This window comes from Rhagoletis zephyria, unplaced genomic scaffold (genome assembly GCF_001687245.7).
Source record: "Rhagoletis zephyria isolate East Lansing unplaced genomic scaffold, Rhagoletis_zephyria_1.1 Rzeph_scaffold_00235, whole genome shotgun sequence".
NCBI classification, from domain to species: domain Eukaryota; kingdom Metazoa; phylum Arthropoda; class Insecta; order Diptera; family Tephritidae; genus Rhagoletis; species Rhagoletis zephyria.
The window spans coordinates 72,905-91,447 of NW_016157319.1; the positions used below are offsets into that span (position 1 = coordinate 72,905).

An 18,543-nucleotide genomic window follows, 5' to 3' on the forward strand; every position below is an offset into this window, starting at 1 on the left:
CCTCTGCGTATATATACATATGCAGCTAGACTTGCCCCTTCTGACATTTCTAGTTTTGGCACGTCTCTTGAAGGTTATAGTATCCCGAATTATATATGTAGCTATGGTCGGGACTGCAAATACGTAGTTTAACTTTCAAAGAGCTACGGGAGCTCAGTCAAAATCTTTCCATGACCATATATGTATGTATGTATGTCCTTTAGACCATATCAGAAAAAAGTTCGCCCTACACCTCTGACTATTTTCACTCAAATTTAATTAAGAGTCCATATTCTCTCTTCAAATTTAGCATTTACCAAGCTGTAAGAAAAAAGTAGACTTTTGGAAATACTAAAAACAAAAACAATGTACAAATTTCATACAGGGTCACCAGTACGCACGAACCCACTGACACCCCCAACTTGCGCACACTTTTACTTTGCTCAACAAAGCGCGTAGCGGTCGATTGTTGCTAATAAACTGTCTGCCAAAGTCGCATGCCCATTTTTCTCCCCTTTACTGCCGCTTCTGCTTCTTTACTACAGTCAATAAAATAACAACAAAAATGATGCAAAACGTGAAAGGTAATTTTATTTCTTCGTTTTGTGAAATTGTCGAAATGGCAATAGCAATGGTGATGTCGGTGGCGGTGACGGTGTCGTTGGCGCGTCGTTGACTTTTCACCGGCTTTAACGGCGCACAGGTTTGGGGCAGTAGTGTCCATATAATGGTACTGCAGCTGCGACATAGCTTTAGCTTGTTACGCCAAATGAATTGTCAAATTGGTGAGGTGAAAGTGTCCTTTCAATGGCTGAATGTTGAATTCTTTTTTAAGAGGTTTATGCAAGAAATTATATTTATGCCATATACATTTGTGTGAAATTTCATAATTTCAGTTAAGCCTCAAAGCCCATATAATACTCGACGTTTTGAGAAGATAATGTGTTTGTACTTAGGCTACACAAGGTTTATCTAGCGTTTTCTGGCAATGGCATCGCAATCCGACTTAAAGGTGTAAAAATATCTCTTTGGGCGTGTGACAGAAACGGAAGAGCGCATAGTTTTTGAAAGTGACGCTTCAGCCCAAGCAAGCACTTTTCCTGGCGTAGTCCTACTGAGCCAGAGTTAATAAACGTGGTATTTCGTCTTTCATTTTGTAGCTATTCATGGATCCTATTTAAACCTATTGCCAGGTAAGGCTTCTTCTCAATTGTGGTGTGGCTGGCGCTTTTCTGGCTACTCTGTCCGCTATCTTATTTCCCTCTTTTATCTTGTGAGCAGGAATCCATACAGATAATGTAACTTCCAAAGGAGTTAACTTTATCTGCGCACCCAAGAGATGAAAGAGCTTTGAGTGCCGCCTGGCTATCACTGACAATGACGATTCTCTGATAGCTCTTGCGAAGATATATCCCCGCATACAGACAGATTGGCGTAGATGGCGTAGACTTTTTTCTGAAAAATGCACGGGTAACTTTCTATTGGCACGGATATTATAGCTCTGGCACCATATACGCCAGAATTATACTTCACTTTGCTAGTCAAAATAACTAGAAATCCACCTAGAGTTATACTCCTCACACCATGAAGGGCTGTCCTTCTAGTGAAAGGAATTTGGCTAATATGATGTTGAGCCACATCTTAGCGCATATCGCGGATTATGCTTACTCATATGACTTTGTCATCTAAATACCCTTGACAGTGGATGCCATTTTCCGAAAGTAGCTGCAGAAATTCGTCTAGTATTAGGCCACATAGAGGAGGGCAGGAACATTCCCTGTGGGCATACTCTTTTTGCTTTCAGCTGGTTTTGGTTTCAACAATCCTGGTTCGAAGGTAAACTCCTATCCAACTACGTATATTTAGTTGTCTGTACATTTCTTAGTGCAAGGAAAACGTCTACATGTAACGAACTGATTATCCACTTTCGAATACACTTTGGATATCCGAAGTCCTCCCTGACCTATGTATGTACATATGTACATATATAAGCTCTGGGCAGGGGCTATGATTTTATTAAAAGCTCCGATCGCCGAATAGATCGATTCCCGAGTATAAAGTTTTTTTTGTCAGCCTTCAATCCAACTGAGCCGGACTGTTAGCTCTGCGTTCCAGCTTTAGTTCAAGACTGATGAAATCGGGAAAGTGCGTGCCAGGCAGAGTGAATTATCTTTCCTCTTCAATACTTGTGTAGGCTCAGTTTGGCAGCCTAAGCGCCAATTTCGTTTCTACCCTTCCTCTTGACAGCCTTGCAGCTGTAGGGGTTAAAAAAAATTAGTTCAGAGAAGATTCGTAAACTTTCCCTTTCAGCCTTTTTGATTTTCTTGTTGTATTTGGCCCGCACATCCTTCCTAGCGTTGAGGTTTACCAGGATCACCAAACCGTATTGGCTTTATATAGGGACTTTCTAAAAAAAAATGAAAATCAAATTTTTAGATTTTGGTTACAAAATTTCGTAAGATAAAATCTTAAAACTGGTACCCATATTATTTGAAATTTATTCAAGAATACACAAATCTAAAAGTATTTTCAAGTAGAGTTGCCGACTATAAAAAAATTTATTAATTTAATTATTTATTTAATTAAAATTTTACAGTATTTGTATTCAGATAAATTTTTGAATAGGGTTGTCGCCTTTTCAAAACTTTCAAAATTTATTTATTACGAAAAACATTCGTATTCTTGTATAAATTAAAAAGTTTTACAGCATTTCATGGTACAATTAAATAATTGCTTACAATGGAGATTTCACCTATAAAAATTAAAACCGATTAAAATATAAAAAAAGATTTATTTAAATTAAAAGGTTGTTTCGTCAAAGTTTTGCAGTACTGGCATCAGGCGAAAAGTTATCGGAAAAAACTTAAATTCAGAAAAATTTTGAATAGGGTTGCCAACTATTGAAATATTTAAAATTAATTTATTATAAAAATTATTAATATGGACATAAATCAAGAAGTTTTTAAAGCATTTTACGTTACAAATAAGTTTGATAAGATCCCACATTTAAAAAAAAAAATTTAAATATTTAAGAAAATGTGCTAACGTAAATTAAACGTTTATTAAACGTTTAAAAGCTAGTTTCAAGAAGTTTTTAAAGCATTTTACGCTACAAATAAATTAGATAAAAATAGAGTTCCCACCTACATATAAAAACAAAGTTGTAGTATTGGTAGGGTTGCCAACTATTAAAATATTAAAAAATGTTTCATTATGAAAATTATTCTCAAAATGTTTTTAGAGCATTTTACGCTCCAATAAAATTTAAATATAACAAAGTTAGTATTAGAATATTGAAAATGTGTTCAGACACATTTACTCTAGAAAAGTGTTTAGTAGCGTTACCAACATAAAATAATTTTGTGGAAGTTTTTAACGATTTTCTTAAAATTTGTTGCACACAAATTTGGCATTGGCATTTAAAATTGGCAGTGCTTAAAATTTTTAAATTTAACTTTTTTCGGTATCTTAATGCATTAGTCGTTAAAGAAAGGGCGAAGTTCTGCTAAAAACGCCTCGGAATTTAATGATAAAAAAAATTTATTTAGAATTTAAATTAAAACGTCATCACTGATGCTTTTACAGATAAAAAATATTAAATGCATACTTACGTACATACTTGCATTCGTACACACATATATACATACATACATATGTATTTAAGTAGACATCCAACTCATTAAATTAAGCGATTTTTTTGCCTCCAAAAATTAATTTTAACAAGTGTCGACATTTCATTTTCATCATATCGTAGCTGCAATATTTTCAATATTTGCAAATATTGTACATAAGCACAAATTTTTTCATACATATCACCATCTCTCACTCATGATTTACCACTTCTCTCTTTCTCTCTCTCTTTCCCCCTTTACAGTCGCTGTTGTGATAAAAAAAGTTGCGGCAACCGCAATGAGACACCATCAGATCCTGTCATTATTGATCGGTAAGTAGCAAAAATATAAAACATATTTATTACACCGCAACAAAAACAGCAGCAATAACAACAACAAAAAGATTAACAGCGAGGACATTATTGTGTTGACATTATTGATGTTGCTGCTGGTGCTACTATAAGCTTTCTTATTGTTATTGTAATTTCGTGACAATGCCGCAACCAATTTGCATACGCGCAATGCGAAAAGACAACAACAACGCCAATGAAAACAACAAATATGAGCAACAATAATAGTACTCGTATGTACTTAAGAAAAATAAGCGCTTACAGCAATTGAGCTTGCTTGCCATATGCCACGATGGCTTCCAGTCAAGTCCGTGCGCCCGGAGTTGTGGCAAGCGGCTGATGCCGCAATATCTTTACAAAAATATGTATGTATGTATGTATTGCTTTTAAGCTGCTTTTCATCATTTCATTGAAGCTGAAGGATGCTTTATAATGTCTGTGTTTATGTGTGCAACTGTGGCAGCGGCAGCTTGCAGCGGAGCTTGCTGTGTGTGTTTGTAGCACTTGGGATAGGCGTAGGTCCTTGCGAAAGCTGCCTCTTGCTTCTATCGCCACAGCAAGCATAGTCAGCGCCCATAAATATGTATATTGTACGTCCTTCATAAGTGCTTCCTTCGACTTGTGTGCTTGTGCGACACTCCTTTTGTGGCTGCTGTCAAAAGTGCATATCATTGATTTATTGACATTATTCTTATCGAGTGCAGCGCATAACGAGATCGGCTCATATTTTGGCGCAAGGACTTATTTTTCTTCCCTTACTGCTTCTTCCTTGTATGGCAATGAGCAAGTAGTGGCATAAGGTGGTCATATGTACATATATTTGCAATTGAATGCACATTGGCATTTATGAGAACTTCCTTACAGCCACATAGCACGCACAACCTTTAAAAAATATTTCAAAATCATATTTTAGCATGCATTTTTAACGCAGCCAGCTGCAGTACATATGTATAGGCATTAGATTGCCTCGTGCTTCTTAAAAAGAAAATACTCTTTTTCTGCAGCCGAATTTCAAATTTTACCTTACTTTATTATCACTATCAAGAAAATATTTAGGCCCAATTCCCGGCCATTAGTCAGTCAGGCCTCTAAACATAATTTTTTCATAAAAAAACTTTACAAGCTGGAAGAATTTGTTACCCCAGCAAATAGCATAAGATAAAGATGTAAATTTAAGGTATCTGCAACGAACGTCTTTAAAAAATAAAAAAGTCTTTCGGCATTTTCAATTTAAGTTCCTAGAACCGATTTTTATTCCAAGCTATGCATAAATTTTGTAATAACTTGTTTCTTATTTATTTTTGTTTTTATAAATTAAAGCCCAAACGCCCTAAAAACTTATCAAAAATAAATCATAACAAAATTTTTCGGTACGCAAAGGTTAAACTTCTAAAACTTGACGAACGTAACCATTTGGAAAGCTATTTTCCTTTTCATAGCATGCACGGCTATTAATTTTATATATTCTTTCACTGCTTTTTCTAAGAAATTAACCCATGCACACCGTAAAAAGTTCTCAACAATTTTAATAGCAAATTTTTTTTCGGCTCCAAATGTTAATTTTTTTTTTGAGTTTTCCTAATAACGGGTGATTTTTTAAGAGCTTGATAACTTTTTTTTTTAAAAAAACGCATAAAATTTGCAAAATCTCATCGGTTCTTTATTTGAAACGTTAGATTGGTCCATGACATTTACTTTTTGAAGATAATTTCATTTAAATGTTGACCGCGGCTGCGTCTTAGGTGGTCCATTCGGAAAGTCCAATTTTGGGCAACTTTTTCGAGCATTTCGGCCGGAATAGCCCGAATTTCTTCGGAAATGTTGTCTTCCAAAGCTGGAATAGTTGCTGGCTTATTTCTGTAGACTTTAGACTTGACGTAGCCCCACAAAAAATAGTCTAAAGGCGTCAAATCGCATGATCTTGGTGGCCAACTTACCGGTCCATTTCTTGAGATGAATTGTTCTCCGAAGTTTTCCCTCAAAATGGCCATNTCAAAGCATACTGAGCATCTTTCTCTTTGACACCATGTCTGAAATCCCACGTGATCTGTCAAATACTAATGCATGAAAATCCTAACCTCAAAAAAATCACCCGTTATAACCATTTTAAAAGCGATTCTAATTTCCATGATACGCGCGACTATTTCAACTGATTGATACTTTCATTAGAAATAAACCCATGCACACAGTGAAAAAATTTGTTGAGTGAATTTTTAAATCAAAATTTTGCATAAATTAACTATTTAGAAACCGAGTTTCCTGGTATAAACCGTTGCATTTTGACTAATTTCTCTTTTGAAAAATTAACCCATTCACGCACCATGATTTTCAAACTTTCCATAACGAAATTTTGTTAAATGGAAGAATAATTTTTTTTTTAAGAAATATAGATATTAACATAGCTATTTCAGTTTTTATGAAAAAAAAAAATTAACAATTTATGGAAAATTTCGTTGATTTCAATCTATTTCCTCCATCTTTAGAACTTATGAGGAAGACCTCTAAAGTTTTAATGTTCCTACCATAGAAATTTTTTATAAAGTAATTTTTTGCGAACCAATTTTCCATTCCTGCTACTATTTTAATTTACTATTACCTGGAAATATTAACCCTATTACACCTTAAAAATTTTCCTATATTTTCTTACAACGAAATTTTTGGCGTATTTGAAAGAAATATAAATCGTTGAAAATATAACTGAGCCATTCAAGAGTGTCGAAAACTACTTTGATTGATTTGTAACTATTACCACCATTTTAAAAATTTATGATGCAGATCTCTAAAGTTTCAAAGCTGCTATCATGGAAATTTGAAGACGACTATTATTTATTTTTCCTCTTATTAGAAATTAACCCTTCATCCCCTATAAATCTTTATAACAATATATAAAATGAAGTATTGCTGCATGAAAGCGCTAATTTTCTAAAAAAAAAAAAATGTACATAAAATTTTTTTTTACTTTTATTTTTTATACGAAATTTTTAAATATTTTTTCTGATACATAATTTTGCTAAAATTTTTGAAAAACGTATAAATCAACAGGACTATTCAAGCTATAATAGAATGTCCTAAAAAAAATTTAATTCCATTGATGGTTAAAAATTAAAAATTGAATTGAAAATCGAATATATCGGCATTGCTTATAAATACTTTGATGCAGACCTCTCGAATTTTAAATTTTTCGGTTATATAGGTGTTTAAGATTCACTGTAAAGAAAAAAAAAAAACAATTTAATCCACGAAATGACGCTAAGTTGAGTTGAAATAGTTTGTTGATAGTTAGAAAAAATGCATATCAACCTATTAGGCTGGAACGGCAAATATTTTTTTCATTTTTTCCGAGGCATTCTAATATCTCTGCATGCACATTACTGCGAGTATATTCTATATTTTTACTTATTTTTTTCTTGCTTTTACAACTCGCAACTGCATCCTATCTACCGCGCAAGTGTTCTACATTATCCGCAAAACCCTCAATTTTCTATGCACACTCAAAGACAAAAAAAAAAAATTGTAAAATGATACCGTTACACCGAAAATCCTACTTCGCTTGTTACAATTTGTCGCACCCACACGCCCATTTGGTTTTCTCCATATCCACTTCATAACCTTTTCCTGACTAATTCTAACCTAACTCATCCTGTTTCTCCTGCTCCTCCTCCTCCTCCACCTTTATTGTCACGTGTCAAACAAATTATGATAATTGCATGCAGTGAGGCTGCCACTGCCACTGTACATAGCCGCTGCTCTTATTGCGGCCGCATGAAATGATGATGATGATGATGCGCTTGCTGCTGCCCCGCAAATGTAGTGGCAAAGAGCACGCACGCAATTTGTGGCATGTTATGCAACGGCGGCCAAAAATTGAAACATGAAATTGAGAAAATATTCCGCTTAATTGGCTTAGCAATAAAAATTGACAAAGCATGGCTGCAGAGGAGGGAGGAAGAAGAAAAGCGCGTGCGCTTATTACCGAGTGATTGGCTGGCCGTCTGTCTGGTAGTCGACAGTCTAAAAGGCAGCAACAGCTAAAACTAATTACCCATGAGCACTGAGGGTACTTACCTTAGAGCTGTAACGGCTGTCTCTCTGTAACTCATAACGTTTTCAAGATACTTGTGCCGATAATATTCGGCGGAGATAAGTTAAACCTGTGTAATATCTAACCTTCGCTTTGGTGTGCAATGTTACTTAAGATTGGCGAGTAGTAGTCGGTTTTTGGTGAGCCATATAACCGGTGGAAGAATGTAGATATCTAGTGTCGAACTTCAAACGACCCTTCGGAAGTAAATTTTCCACAGCGTGGTGTAGAAAACTGTTCTTCGGTGAATTCATTTAAATTCTACCCTCAGAAAAATTTAGTATTGATACTTTTATTACTTTCGGACGTATCACGTCAAAAACTTACTTCGTATGAAGGCTTATTTGTATTGAGATCTCTGCTTTGGCCATTAGTGACGGATTAGCAACGGAACATGGTCATAAGCTACTCGCTTGCTTTCTGTTGGTAATGCTGCTAGTCCTATATAGATGCGTACAAAAAGGAGGTTTTATGGGTCTTTAAATAAACTTGTCGGCCGCTGTGGTGATATTGGTAAGCAATGCGCGCTTCCACTCCGCAGCACCTGGATTCAAACCCTGGTCAAAGCAACATCGCAAAAAAATATAGAAAAAGGTTTTTTCTTAACAGCGGTCGTCCCTCGGTAGGCAATGGCAAACCTCCGAGTGTTTTTCCGCCATGAAAAACAGCTTCTCATAAAAATACAATCGCCGTTCATAGTCGGCGTAAAACTGTAGGTTCCTCCGCTTTGTGTGACAACATCAAGGCGCACACCAAAAGTCGGAGGAGAAGCTCGGCCAAACACTAACATATGTGTCAGCGCCAATCTATTATTAGATATATATATTATTAAATAAACTTGGAGTCATCAGAAAATCATTAATTACTTACAGATTCTTTAGCTTTGGAAAGTTCCTGTTCCAGCCAATCTATCTGATTCGGTAAGGCGCACCGGTTGTTCGCGTGCAGTGCTTTTTTAAATATTCCATGCCGGAGATGGGTCTGCCTTGCCCGCGAGCAAAGGTTTTTTAAGTTTTCTATATATTTTGTATAGACGCTAGCAGAGTAAAAGCTCTCTCTGCCCGTCGCTGTTCTATACACATATGTTTTATAAACATGTAACGGTTGAAAGCTCCCTCTACCCGTTACTGATCTAACAAGATTTTTAAAGCTTTTCACAGAAAGCAACAGTTTTTTCTGGTCGTCATTGATCTACGTATTTACATTTAGTATTCGAATAAAGTTGCTGCATTGTTGAACTTTTTTCCAGCCGAACTTTTGGCCGAGCTTTTGCCGACATTTTTTTCTGTAAAAATAATAACAGCTTTTTATTTTTTTAATTACAGCTGTGAGTACAAGCTTTTGGTACTCATATACACTTTTTAAAGATTTCTTTTGATTCTATATCGGAAGGCCCTTATTCGAGCCGGTAAAGACCAAAACAAACATGTGTCATGAGAGAAAGTTTTCGAGTTTTCAAATGAGAGCACGCGGAGTAAAAGCTTTTACTGTTATAAACCTTGACCAAAATATATTCCGAGGCAAGAGCTTTTTACGGATTTCAAAGATTTTATATTAAAGCACACGGGGTAAAAGCTCTAACTGGCCATCGCGGAACTGATTTCATCTAAAATTCAATTTATCGTACATTTTTTGTAAACATTCAGTTTAGTTCTTCATGAGCAGTGGTGCTTTTCAAGACTTAACTTACATCTTACGGAGTAAAAGCTCTCTCTGAACATCACCGATGTAAGTGAGCCACGACGAAGGTCTATCCCGCAGGAGAAACTTTATACGATTTGAAAGTTTTATATGGCGAACACTGAGTAAAAGCTCACCCTGGTTAATGCTTATGTCAGGAGAGGATTTGTTTTCTTAGTGCTTTGGAGATTTTCATATAAAGTCGTAAGCGCGTCCATATAAAACCTATAGAAAGCTCCAAAAAGCTTTTCCCGAAGAATATGTTTCGGTTGTGATTGGTTTAAGCAAACACAGCTGAGCTGAAAATATTTAACTGATATAAGCCAGTTACGCCCAAAACATATCCTACGAGAGAAGCTCATTGAAGTTGCGAAAGTATGATATGGGAGTTCAAGGTGTAAAAGCGCTCTTTTGTCGTTGCAGATGTAGGCAGAGGATTTGTTTTCATATCTCCTTTGAACTTGCTTATAAGTTCAGCTCTTAGTTCAACTGTAAATTGTTTGTGTTAGAGGGTTATAAGTCAATTTTTAAGGTAAATGGTTCGAGATCCGACTACTAAACTCCTAGGACAATAAGCCGTCCTTAAAGAATCGTAAGGACTAACATCATAATGTTCTGCACGCGTTATTTTGTGCCTGGTTCTAACGAAAAAAAAAACGTCAAAACCTAAATATTGCCGAGGTGGGTAGCAAACAAATGAATAAATTTCTTGTCAAGTGTTAAGCAATTTAAAGAGTTAATATATCTACAAATATACTTGTAGAGTAATTGATTTTTTTTCGCCGCTCTAGTCCAAACAGTATATAACATATGTATGCCTCCAACGCTTCAGCAATTACCAGCTTGATTTATAAGTCCTAGCTTTGCATATTACGTGCATACTTACCACAACATCAATACTCGTACTTACTATAAAATGCACTGCGTTTTTTCGCAGCCGTCAAATTGTCCTATGTCTCTTACTAAACTGCGAACCATTTGCTCGCAAATATTAAATTTTATTGGGGGGTTGACCACACAGCGGCGGTTTTGTTTTGTTGTTTTTGTTCGTCGTTCGCGCTTTTGCAAGCCATACACTTTTTTTGCATTGCCACTTTATTCACTGCTGACAATTTCCAAATGCATTTAGAAAATTAAAATATCTACCTACATACATACTACAAGCATACAATTGCAGCATGAAAAAATATTTATATATGTATGTTGACTAACAAACATATGCGTTTGATATACTAGATATGAAATATATTTCAATGGTCAATTTGATATAAAACATTGTAGGACGTGCTCATTGCCATAGTTTGGTGGGTGAAGAAAGTGCACTCCCGTAAAAGCTAATGACTTTGGCGCATTAAAATGAATGCAGCTGAATCATTGTTTTCATACATATCTATACATATAAAACAACATAAACATACGTGTGAGGATGTACATATATTTGCATGGGGTGTCAAAGCAAATTAACTGGAAATTCAAAAAATTTAATAAATTCTCAAGAGACTTTAGGGCACATACATATGTAAATAGATACTAAGTATGCATGTAAGTACGAGTGCTGTAAAATTTGTGGCATGTAAATCGAGCTAAGATGACTTTCATGCCCATAGGCTTCAAAAAAAAAGGAATCTTTATTATGTAGCCCATTTTAGCTCGCCTACCTTTTCAAGAACATATCGCCACCCTTATGTCAGAGGCATGAATGTTCAAATTTATCAGTTTTGAGTTATTGGGTTGACTTGATTAACCTTTGGATGTTATATGTTATACCAAAGCCCAGAATACCATGCGTACACGGAAACCACATATCTTACAATTTAAATTGCATAAATGTAGAGTTAAGTCTGGTAAAAAAAAAACTTTAAACTTGATTTCCCAAAATTTTAATTTTTACACATTCATGTTTCTGGCATACGGCGACGATATTAATCTAATGGTGATTTCGTTTCTACCAAAAAATTTCGCCTTTTGATTGATTTCGTGTTCGATTCTAAATTAAAGGCAAAAGTTGAGAAAATTTTGTTTTTAGCTTGTCGATTCTCCTTGTTTTTGGGAAATTTTTAGATTTTTTCGGTACTCCTGAATTGAATCAAGTTTTTCCCGAAATTTCTTCGGGATAATAATAATAATAATAATAGATTGGCGCTTACACATATGTTAGTGTTTGGCCGAGCTTCTCCTCCGACTTGTGGCGTGCGCCTTGATATTGTCACACAAGGCGAAGGGACCTACAGTTTTACGCCGACTCCGAACGGCGATTGTATTTTTATGAGAAGCTGTTTTTCATGGCAGAAATACGATCGGAGGTTTGCCATTGCCTGCCGACGGACGACCGCTGTTAAGAAAAAACATTTTTTCTACATTTTTTGCGATGTTGCTTTGACCAGGGTTTGAACTCGGGTCCTGCGGAGTGGAAGCGCGCACTGCCCTGAAATATTTCTTCGGGATATTTCAGGGTTTTTCCAGAACTTACCGGGATTCTTTCAGTTTAATTTTTTCGAGAAATTTTCGGAGCTTTTTCTGAACTGCCTTATTTTCTTGTTTTTTTCGGAATAGCTTAGCTTATTTTTTGGAACTTTACGGGATTCTTCGTTTTAAATTTCAGGTCGAATTTTCTTGCGATTTTTTTAGGACTTTCCGACTTCTTCTCGTTTTATTTCGCGAATTTTATGGATTTCTCAGGTTTTATTTTTCCGGATATTTTGGCACTTTTCGACACGTTTAGGCATTTTTGCTAAATAATTTATTTTAGAACGAATTTCCGTCATCTGAACTTTTTTTCGAGTTTTCGGAACTTTGGGAAAATTAGACATTCATAAAAAGCAAACTTAAGATCTAAATATACTCTTGGATATGCAATTTCGAAAAAAGATTTTTCCTGATTTTTTTGGTTTTTGCACAACTGTTCAAGATTTTATCGAGACTTTGGGATTGTGCGTGTTTTTTTTTTTTAATTTTCGGGAACTTTTTAAATTTTTCCGTACTTTCCCAGATGTTTTCGGGGCTCTTCGGAATTCTTAGGGTTTTAGATTTAGGTATCTTCGGGACTCTTAATGATTTTCTTAATATTTTTTCGTAATCGTTGGGAATTTTTTTAGCACTTTCCGGCAGTTTTCGAAACCTTCGGTATTTTTTTTTATCTTTCGAGATTGTCCGTGTTTTACTTTTCGGAAACTCTTCAGGTTTTTTCACGTTAAATTTTTCAAAACATTTTTTTCGGGATGGTGCAGAATTTTTTCGGAACTTTCCGGGATTTTTCGTATTTGTTTTTTTTCAGAACTCTTCAAGATTCTTCGTGTTTTATTTTTCGGTACTTTTCGAAAATTTTAGGAAATTTCCAAAGCATTTTGAGTTTTTTTCGGAACCTTTCAAGAATTAAGGCATTCATAAAAAGGGAAATTTAAGATCAAAATGAACGTTGTGACCTGAGATGCGGGCCCGGCCAATATTTGAAGGCTCCGATCTTTCGCGCTTTGTATGTGTCATTCTGGTTTTTGCGAGACTTCAAGGATTTAATGGGACTTTTTCGGGATCGTTCAGGACTTTTTTCGCACTATCTAAAGTTTTGAGTGATTAACTTTTCTGAAATTTATATTCCGGAATTTCTGATACTTTCAGGACCAACAGTACGTTATAATCTTTAATATTCAAATTCAGTTTGGTCTCTGAAGAATACTATTGGCTCTCTTCTCTACGTGGTCGACTATAGCCGAAGTTCATCTCACAATAAAATTTGTATACCTTCGCAATTCCACTCACTGCATGCGTAAAATCTAACTTTATCTATTTGATTTGCTCGTGAGTGTAACACACGTTTGAGTTAATATCCTTGTTTTAAACCATTCTCCGTTCTATTTTTAATGCCAGTTCACGAATTCTTCATTCTTTACCTTAGCCACTTTTTAGCCGCCAGCATTCTATGTATGCGAAATAGATGTTTGAAATCACTATTATACACCATCAATCTACGCTATCGCAATTTGATCAAAGGAATTTAGCATTCGTTCATAGCTTCCTAGTGCAACGTCACAAGAAGCAAAAAAATTTAAACACAAAGGATCTGGCGGTGTGTCCAAAGTCTTACAAATGTAAGTGGCACCGTAATGCTGATTGCCATTGTTTTACCGCCAGTCAAGCCGGACACCCAGAGTTCCTGAAGTTAGTGCACTCGACTTTTTAAGCCTCACCAACCGCCACCACACGCACGGCACACACTACCTCTCGCGCTCACCTGCATTTCATTTGCGATCTGCCGCGCGCTGCATATCCGCCGCTTGTTTATGTGGCATAGAAAGAAACTCTGCAACATCGCTTACGTACCCTGCTTTCGATTGCCGCTTTGGTTGTTGGGTTCTTCGCTTATTTATTGTTGTTTGTGGTGATGCATTTCAATTATGCGACTAGCAGGCAGGTAGACAGTCAGCCAGTCAGCCAGCCAGCGTATTGAACATTAAGTTGCAACAGTTGGATGCCTGTTTTTAAAGCGCAAACTTGCATGGAGGTCCACATAACTTCAACACTCAGTCAGCGACGTTGACGACGACGACATCAGCACCAATGGCGGCATCGTCACCGCCACTGCCACCACCATCAACATCACCACCGACACTGCCGTCAGCGGCACCATACTCAGCAACGATGCGACCACTGTGATGAGGACGGCGGCAGGACACAAAATTCACAAACTAGCGCAGCGATTAAATGTCACCAAAGTCTGGTATGAGGAGTAAGGCGCGTTTGGTTGGTAGTAAAGAATTCATGTAGTAGGTCATTGCTACGCGAACTCATAGCATGTCATCTTCATACATCCCGATCATCAAATACTGGCGTGCACAACAATGGATGACGGCGGCAGCGATGACGAAGTGTGTACAATAAAAGTGCGCCCCATATCGACGACGCGCAACGCGGCAATAGAAGTATAAAAATTAAAGTTTACAATCTGGTTCACAGCAGCACAGATACCTTACAGTGCTACCGCGCCACAACCAACACTGTCTGCCACCAACTACGAGGCGGCTATTCTTTTTCCTACGCATTGTCGCAGTCCGTTAGCGTGGCGACTACGCTGGCATCATATCTGCTGATAGTAGCGCTCCATGGGCTAACTGCCTGGCTGGTTTGCTGGCTGGTTGGTTGCTGTGTTTTTGTTATCTCAGCTCTCTGGCTCGGCGTGTTGCGTATGCACACATGTTTTATTTATGAATTCTGCCATTTCGCCGTTCCTTTTGCCTTGGCGCGCGTTCCGGCAGTAGTTGGACGTAAGTAAACGCAATGGCCAGTTTGGCGCATTGTCATTGCGTAGAGAGTCTTTCGAAGTTGCTGGTTGCCGAAATTGTATAAATAAAATCAACAAAAGCTAAATAAAAGTGACCAAGCAGCCAAATTTACAATTACTTGTATTTGCACAAACACATAGCCGCCGCGCCGATCAACTCCGCGTACACAGCTTTAACGTTGGGTGTGTTGCATGGTCAGGCGAGCGCAGAGCACCACTTGCATGCCGCGCGTTGCGCAAATCCCTTCTTCTGCTGTCCAACGCCGACGGGCTTCACAAGCGCGTACTCGTCATTCACTCGTCCCTGTGGTGCGCTCGATCATCACTTCGCTACCTTATTACGCGCGCGCGCTCGCCTTCTACCACTCCCCACCGAAAGCCTACATTTGGTTGGCTGTTGCGGCGTGTCATTCGGCGTTTATCTTTTTATTTATGATTTGTTAGTCGAACAGGCGGAAAGACACTTTGCCACCAATGTCTCACTGTGTTTTTTTTTTGTAAAGTTTTTTTTTCATTTTATTTATTTATTTTTTTGCTTTGCGCTTCTCCTTTTTATTTGTATCAGCGAAATTATTGCGACGCTTCAAATGGCCGTCGCCTGCCTGGATTGTCAGCCTTCCTTCAGCCATCCTGCCTTGTTGCTTACCTCGTTGGCTTGTTGGCTTGTAGGCTTCGTGTGAGTCCGAATATTAAGTGAATGAAGTGCATGTAGTATAAGGTTGGATCATTATTACGTATTTCACGGTGTGTGGCTTTAACAAGGTTTCGTTAAAATGTTTCATCGTCGCTGGCCACCACAGTGCTGGGGACTCGGAATTTCCTTCGCGTACGCGTGCACATCCTACCCACTTAGCGGGCCAACGACTCGGAACAGATGCGCGTAGCAGTATTTTGTTATTAGTGGTTTTTACACAGTCGCTTGTTTCAATAAAGTGTTTTGTTTGCAAACATAGACGCGCACGCACATGCACACGCACAGAGCCAGAAATCATATGAGTTTTCATGTTTTTCATATTTTTTGTTTGCTTTTCGATCAGCCGAATTCCGTTCTCAGTGAAAGTTCGCTGCCGCGTATATTTTGACGATTGCTAGTAACCCCACTGCCTGGTGGGTAAACATTTGTATGACTGTCCACGGGTAAGTAAATATGAATGCCTTGCGTGACTACTCACTTAGTCAGTTGGCTAATTCAATACTTACCTGATGCATTTGACTTAAATTTTTTATGCAACAAACGCGTAAACAATTAGCTTTAACCCATATTCGGCCGCTATCAGAAATAACGGTATTTTCTTAACTTTTAAAGAGGTGGACTTAAAAACTTAGTCAAGAAAAAAACACACACACAAAATTTAAACTAGCGAATCGTTTTCTTGATATGAACTGGTCGAAAAATCGACCGCAAATGGCAGCTGAAAGCCGGATCGCAAAGTATGATTGTTCGTATAGGATATGGGAAAGCGAATATGACCAGCGCTCCCGCAATCTAGCAGTAGTCCCAAGAGTAAAAATTCCGGACGTTATCCAGGAATTAAATAGAGGTCCGACTGGAGGGCACCTGCGAATCACGAACTCTTTGGAAAGAATCCAGCAGACGTCAATCAGTAGCAGAGTGGGTTGCTAACTGCGCGGTGTACCTTTCGGCTAAAGGACCGAAATCCAAAAGTCATGGCCAGATGAGGCTGTGTAAAACTCCGGTGCAACATTCGAGCGGATTGCCATAGATCTAGCCGGTCCATTTGCTTCGAGATTAGGAAAAATACGTGGTTGTAAACTACTTACCGGAAATAACCGGAGGTGTATGCAATTCCAAACCAGGAAGCCAGAACAGTAGTGGAGGTATTCACCCAGCGGTATCAAACTGTCCCAGTAATTACGATTAACGAATTAGAGTCTGCATGTAATAAGATTCAAGACGAAATACCTAACAAAGCTTTGAAAACGGCAATTAAAAGTCGGCCAGATTTGTTTGTAAAAGTGTTTCAGACTTGTCTTAATGAGGGCGTTTTCCCGAAAAGACGAAAGAAGACACTTGGGGAACTATCGACCTTTAGCCAATATGCCTATAGGACATACAGGGACAAATTCTCGAAAAAGTTGTTAGCAACAGGCTTATAATGATCGAAATAAAGAGAGACGCTTTCTGTCACTATACCAGTTTGGTTTCAGGAAATCTCGCTCAACAATTGATGCCCGTTAAATCCGTGGCTGACTTAGCCAAAGAAGCCTTCGAAGGGAAAAGGTTGCTTGGAGCCAAAAAAGAATACTGTGTTGTTGTAACGTTAACCCTTATAAAAATGGAGTCCCCGAATTACATCATCCGAATCATCGGGTGCTATCTCTCTGAACGAAATCTGAAATACCGTAGCGATAGAGGCATACAGCATCTCCACGGGGGTAGCCCAAGTAACCGTTCTCGGAGCCCTCCTATGGAACTTAATTTATGGAGGTTCTACTCATCCTTATGACTCCTCGGACGAAAATAATAAGATTTGCAGACGATATCGCCGCAGTAATAGTAACAAAGGCGAAGCTATACATAAAGAGAGTGAAGATATTTAGAACCGCTGATCACAAAACAGAGGCAGTAATAATAATTATGCACCGATACATCTTCGCATGCGGCCCTAAACCCCACTTAACTAACCCATTTGGAGTTGTACACTTTCTGGATCTTAGTTAAGCTTGAGGCCAACGATTGACGGACAAGCCGATCTAGGCTAAGTATGTCGCTACAACAACAACCATAACCTTGCTAGTGTGCATAATGTACAGACGTCAAAGTATTCCCTGAAAAAAGACAAGGCTAATGTAGACCTTTTTGTAATCAGTACAAGACAGACCTTTATGTGGGCTCCCACTACGGCCTACGTTCGCAAACTAACCTCAAACTACACAAAAAGGCCCACTCAAAACGTCTCACAGTGCCGCGACTCCATACAAATGATGGACAAAAATAGAAGGAGTGGTCAGAATTGGCTGAAACTTCACACCTAGAAGTATTATGCCCCTCTAATTTCAAAAATGAAATCGGTTTTTCTGTACCGGTTACTCATATATATGTATATATATATATATGTAAATCTTCGTATACCTTTGTTTTTGGCTCCCATACCGTGATGCATATTTAAGTATTTTAATTAGCTGATAATTTTTTTCATTTCAAAGCACCCTGTACCTCTTAATTTTTTTTTTGGCACTTTTAGCTTTAATTCAATACCTTATTTTTGAAAAGCGAACCAAAAATTTAGATCTTAGGGCATTCAGAAAAAGTATTGTAAATATAGATCAGCTAAAATAATACCAAAAAAAAGGCATTTAGTCACCTTTTCAAAATTGAAAATTTTCAAATATTGGAAAAAGTTGGAAGAGATTTCGATTGTTTCTGTTAGTAGAAGGTCCAAACTACCATAACCAAAAAAAGAATTTCACGAACTTTCAAGATGTTTTTTTTTTTTGTCTCCAAAGTTTACCAATTTTCGGATTTTGGTATGTTTAATCATATATTTATTTATTAATAAAAAAAAAATATTTGTATAAATTTTTTTTCCATGAACCATACATTTC

The 18,543-nt window shown here is 37.4% G+C and overlaps 1 protein-coding gene across 1 annotated transcript in view; it reads left to right on the forward strand.

The window, feature by feature from the left end:
• kn (EBF transcription factor knot) overlaps positions 1 to 18,543 on the forward strand; it is a 99,728-nt gene that overhangs the window by 47,892 nt on the left and 33,293 nt on the right. Inside the window, exon 5 of the mRNA XM_017609551.1 lies at positions 3,854 to 3,922. Within this exon, the coding sequence (XP_017465040.1) occupies positions 3,854 to 3,922 (69 nt within the window). The remainder of the gene's footprint in view (positions 1 to 3,853; positions 3,923 to 18,543) is intronic.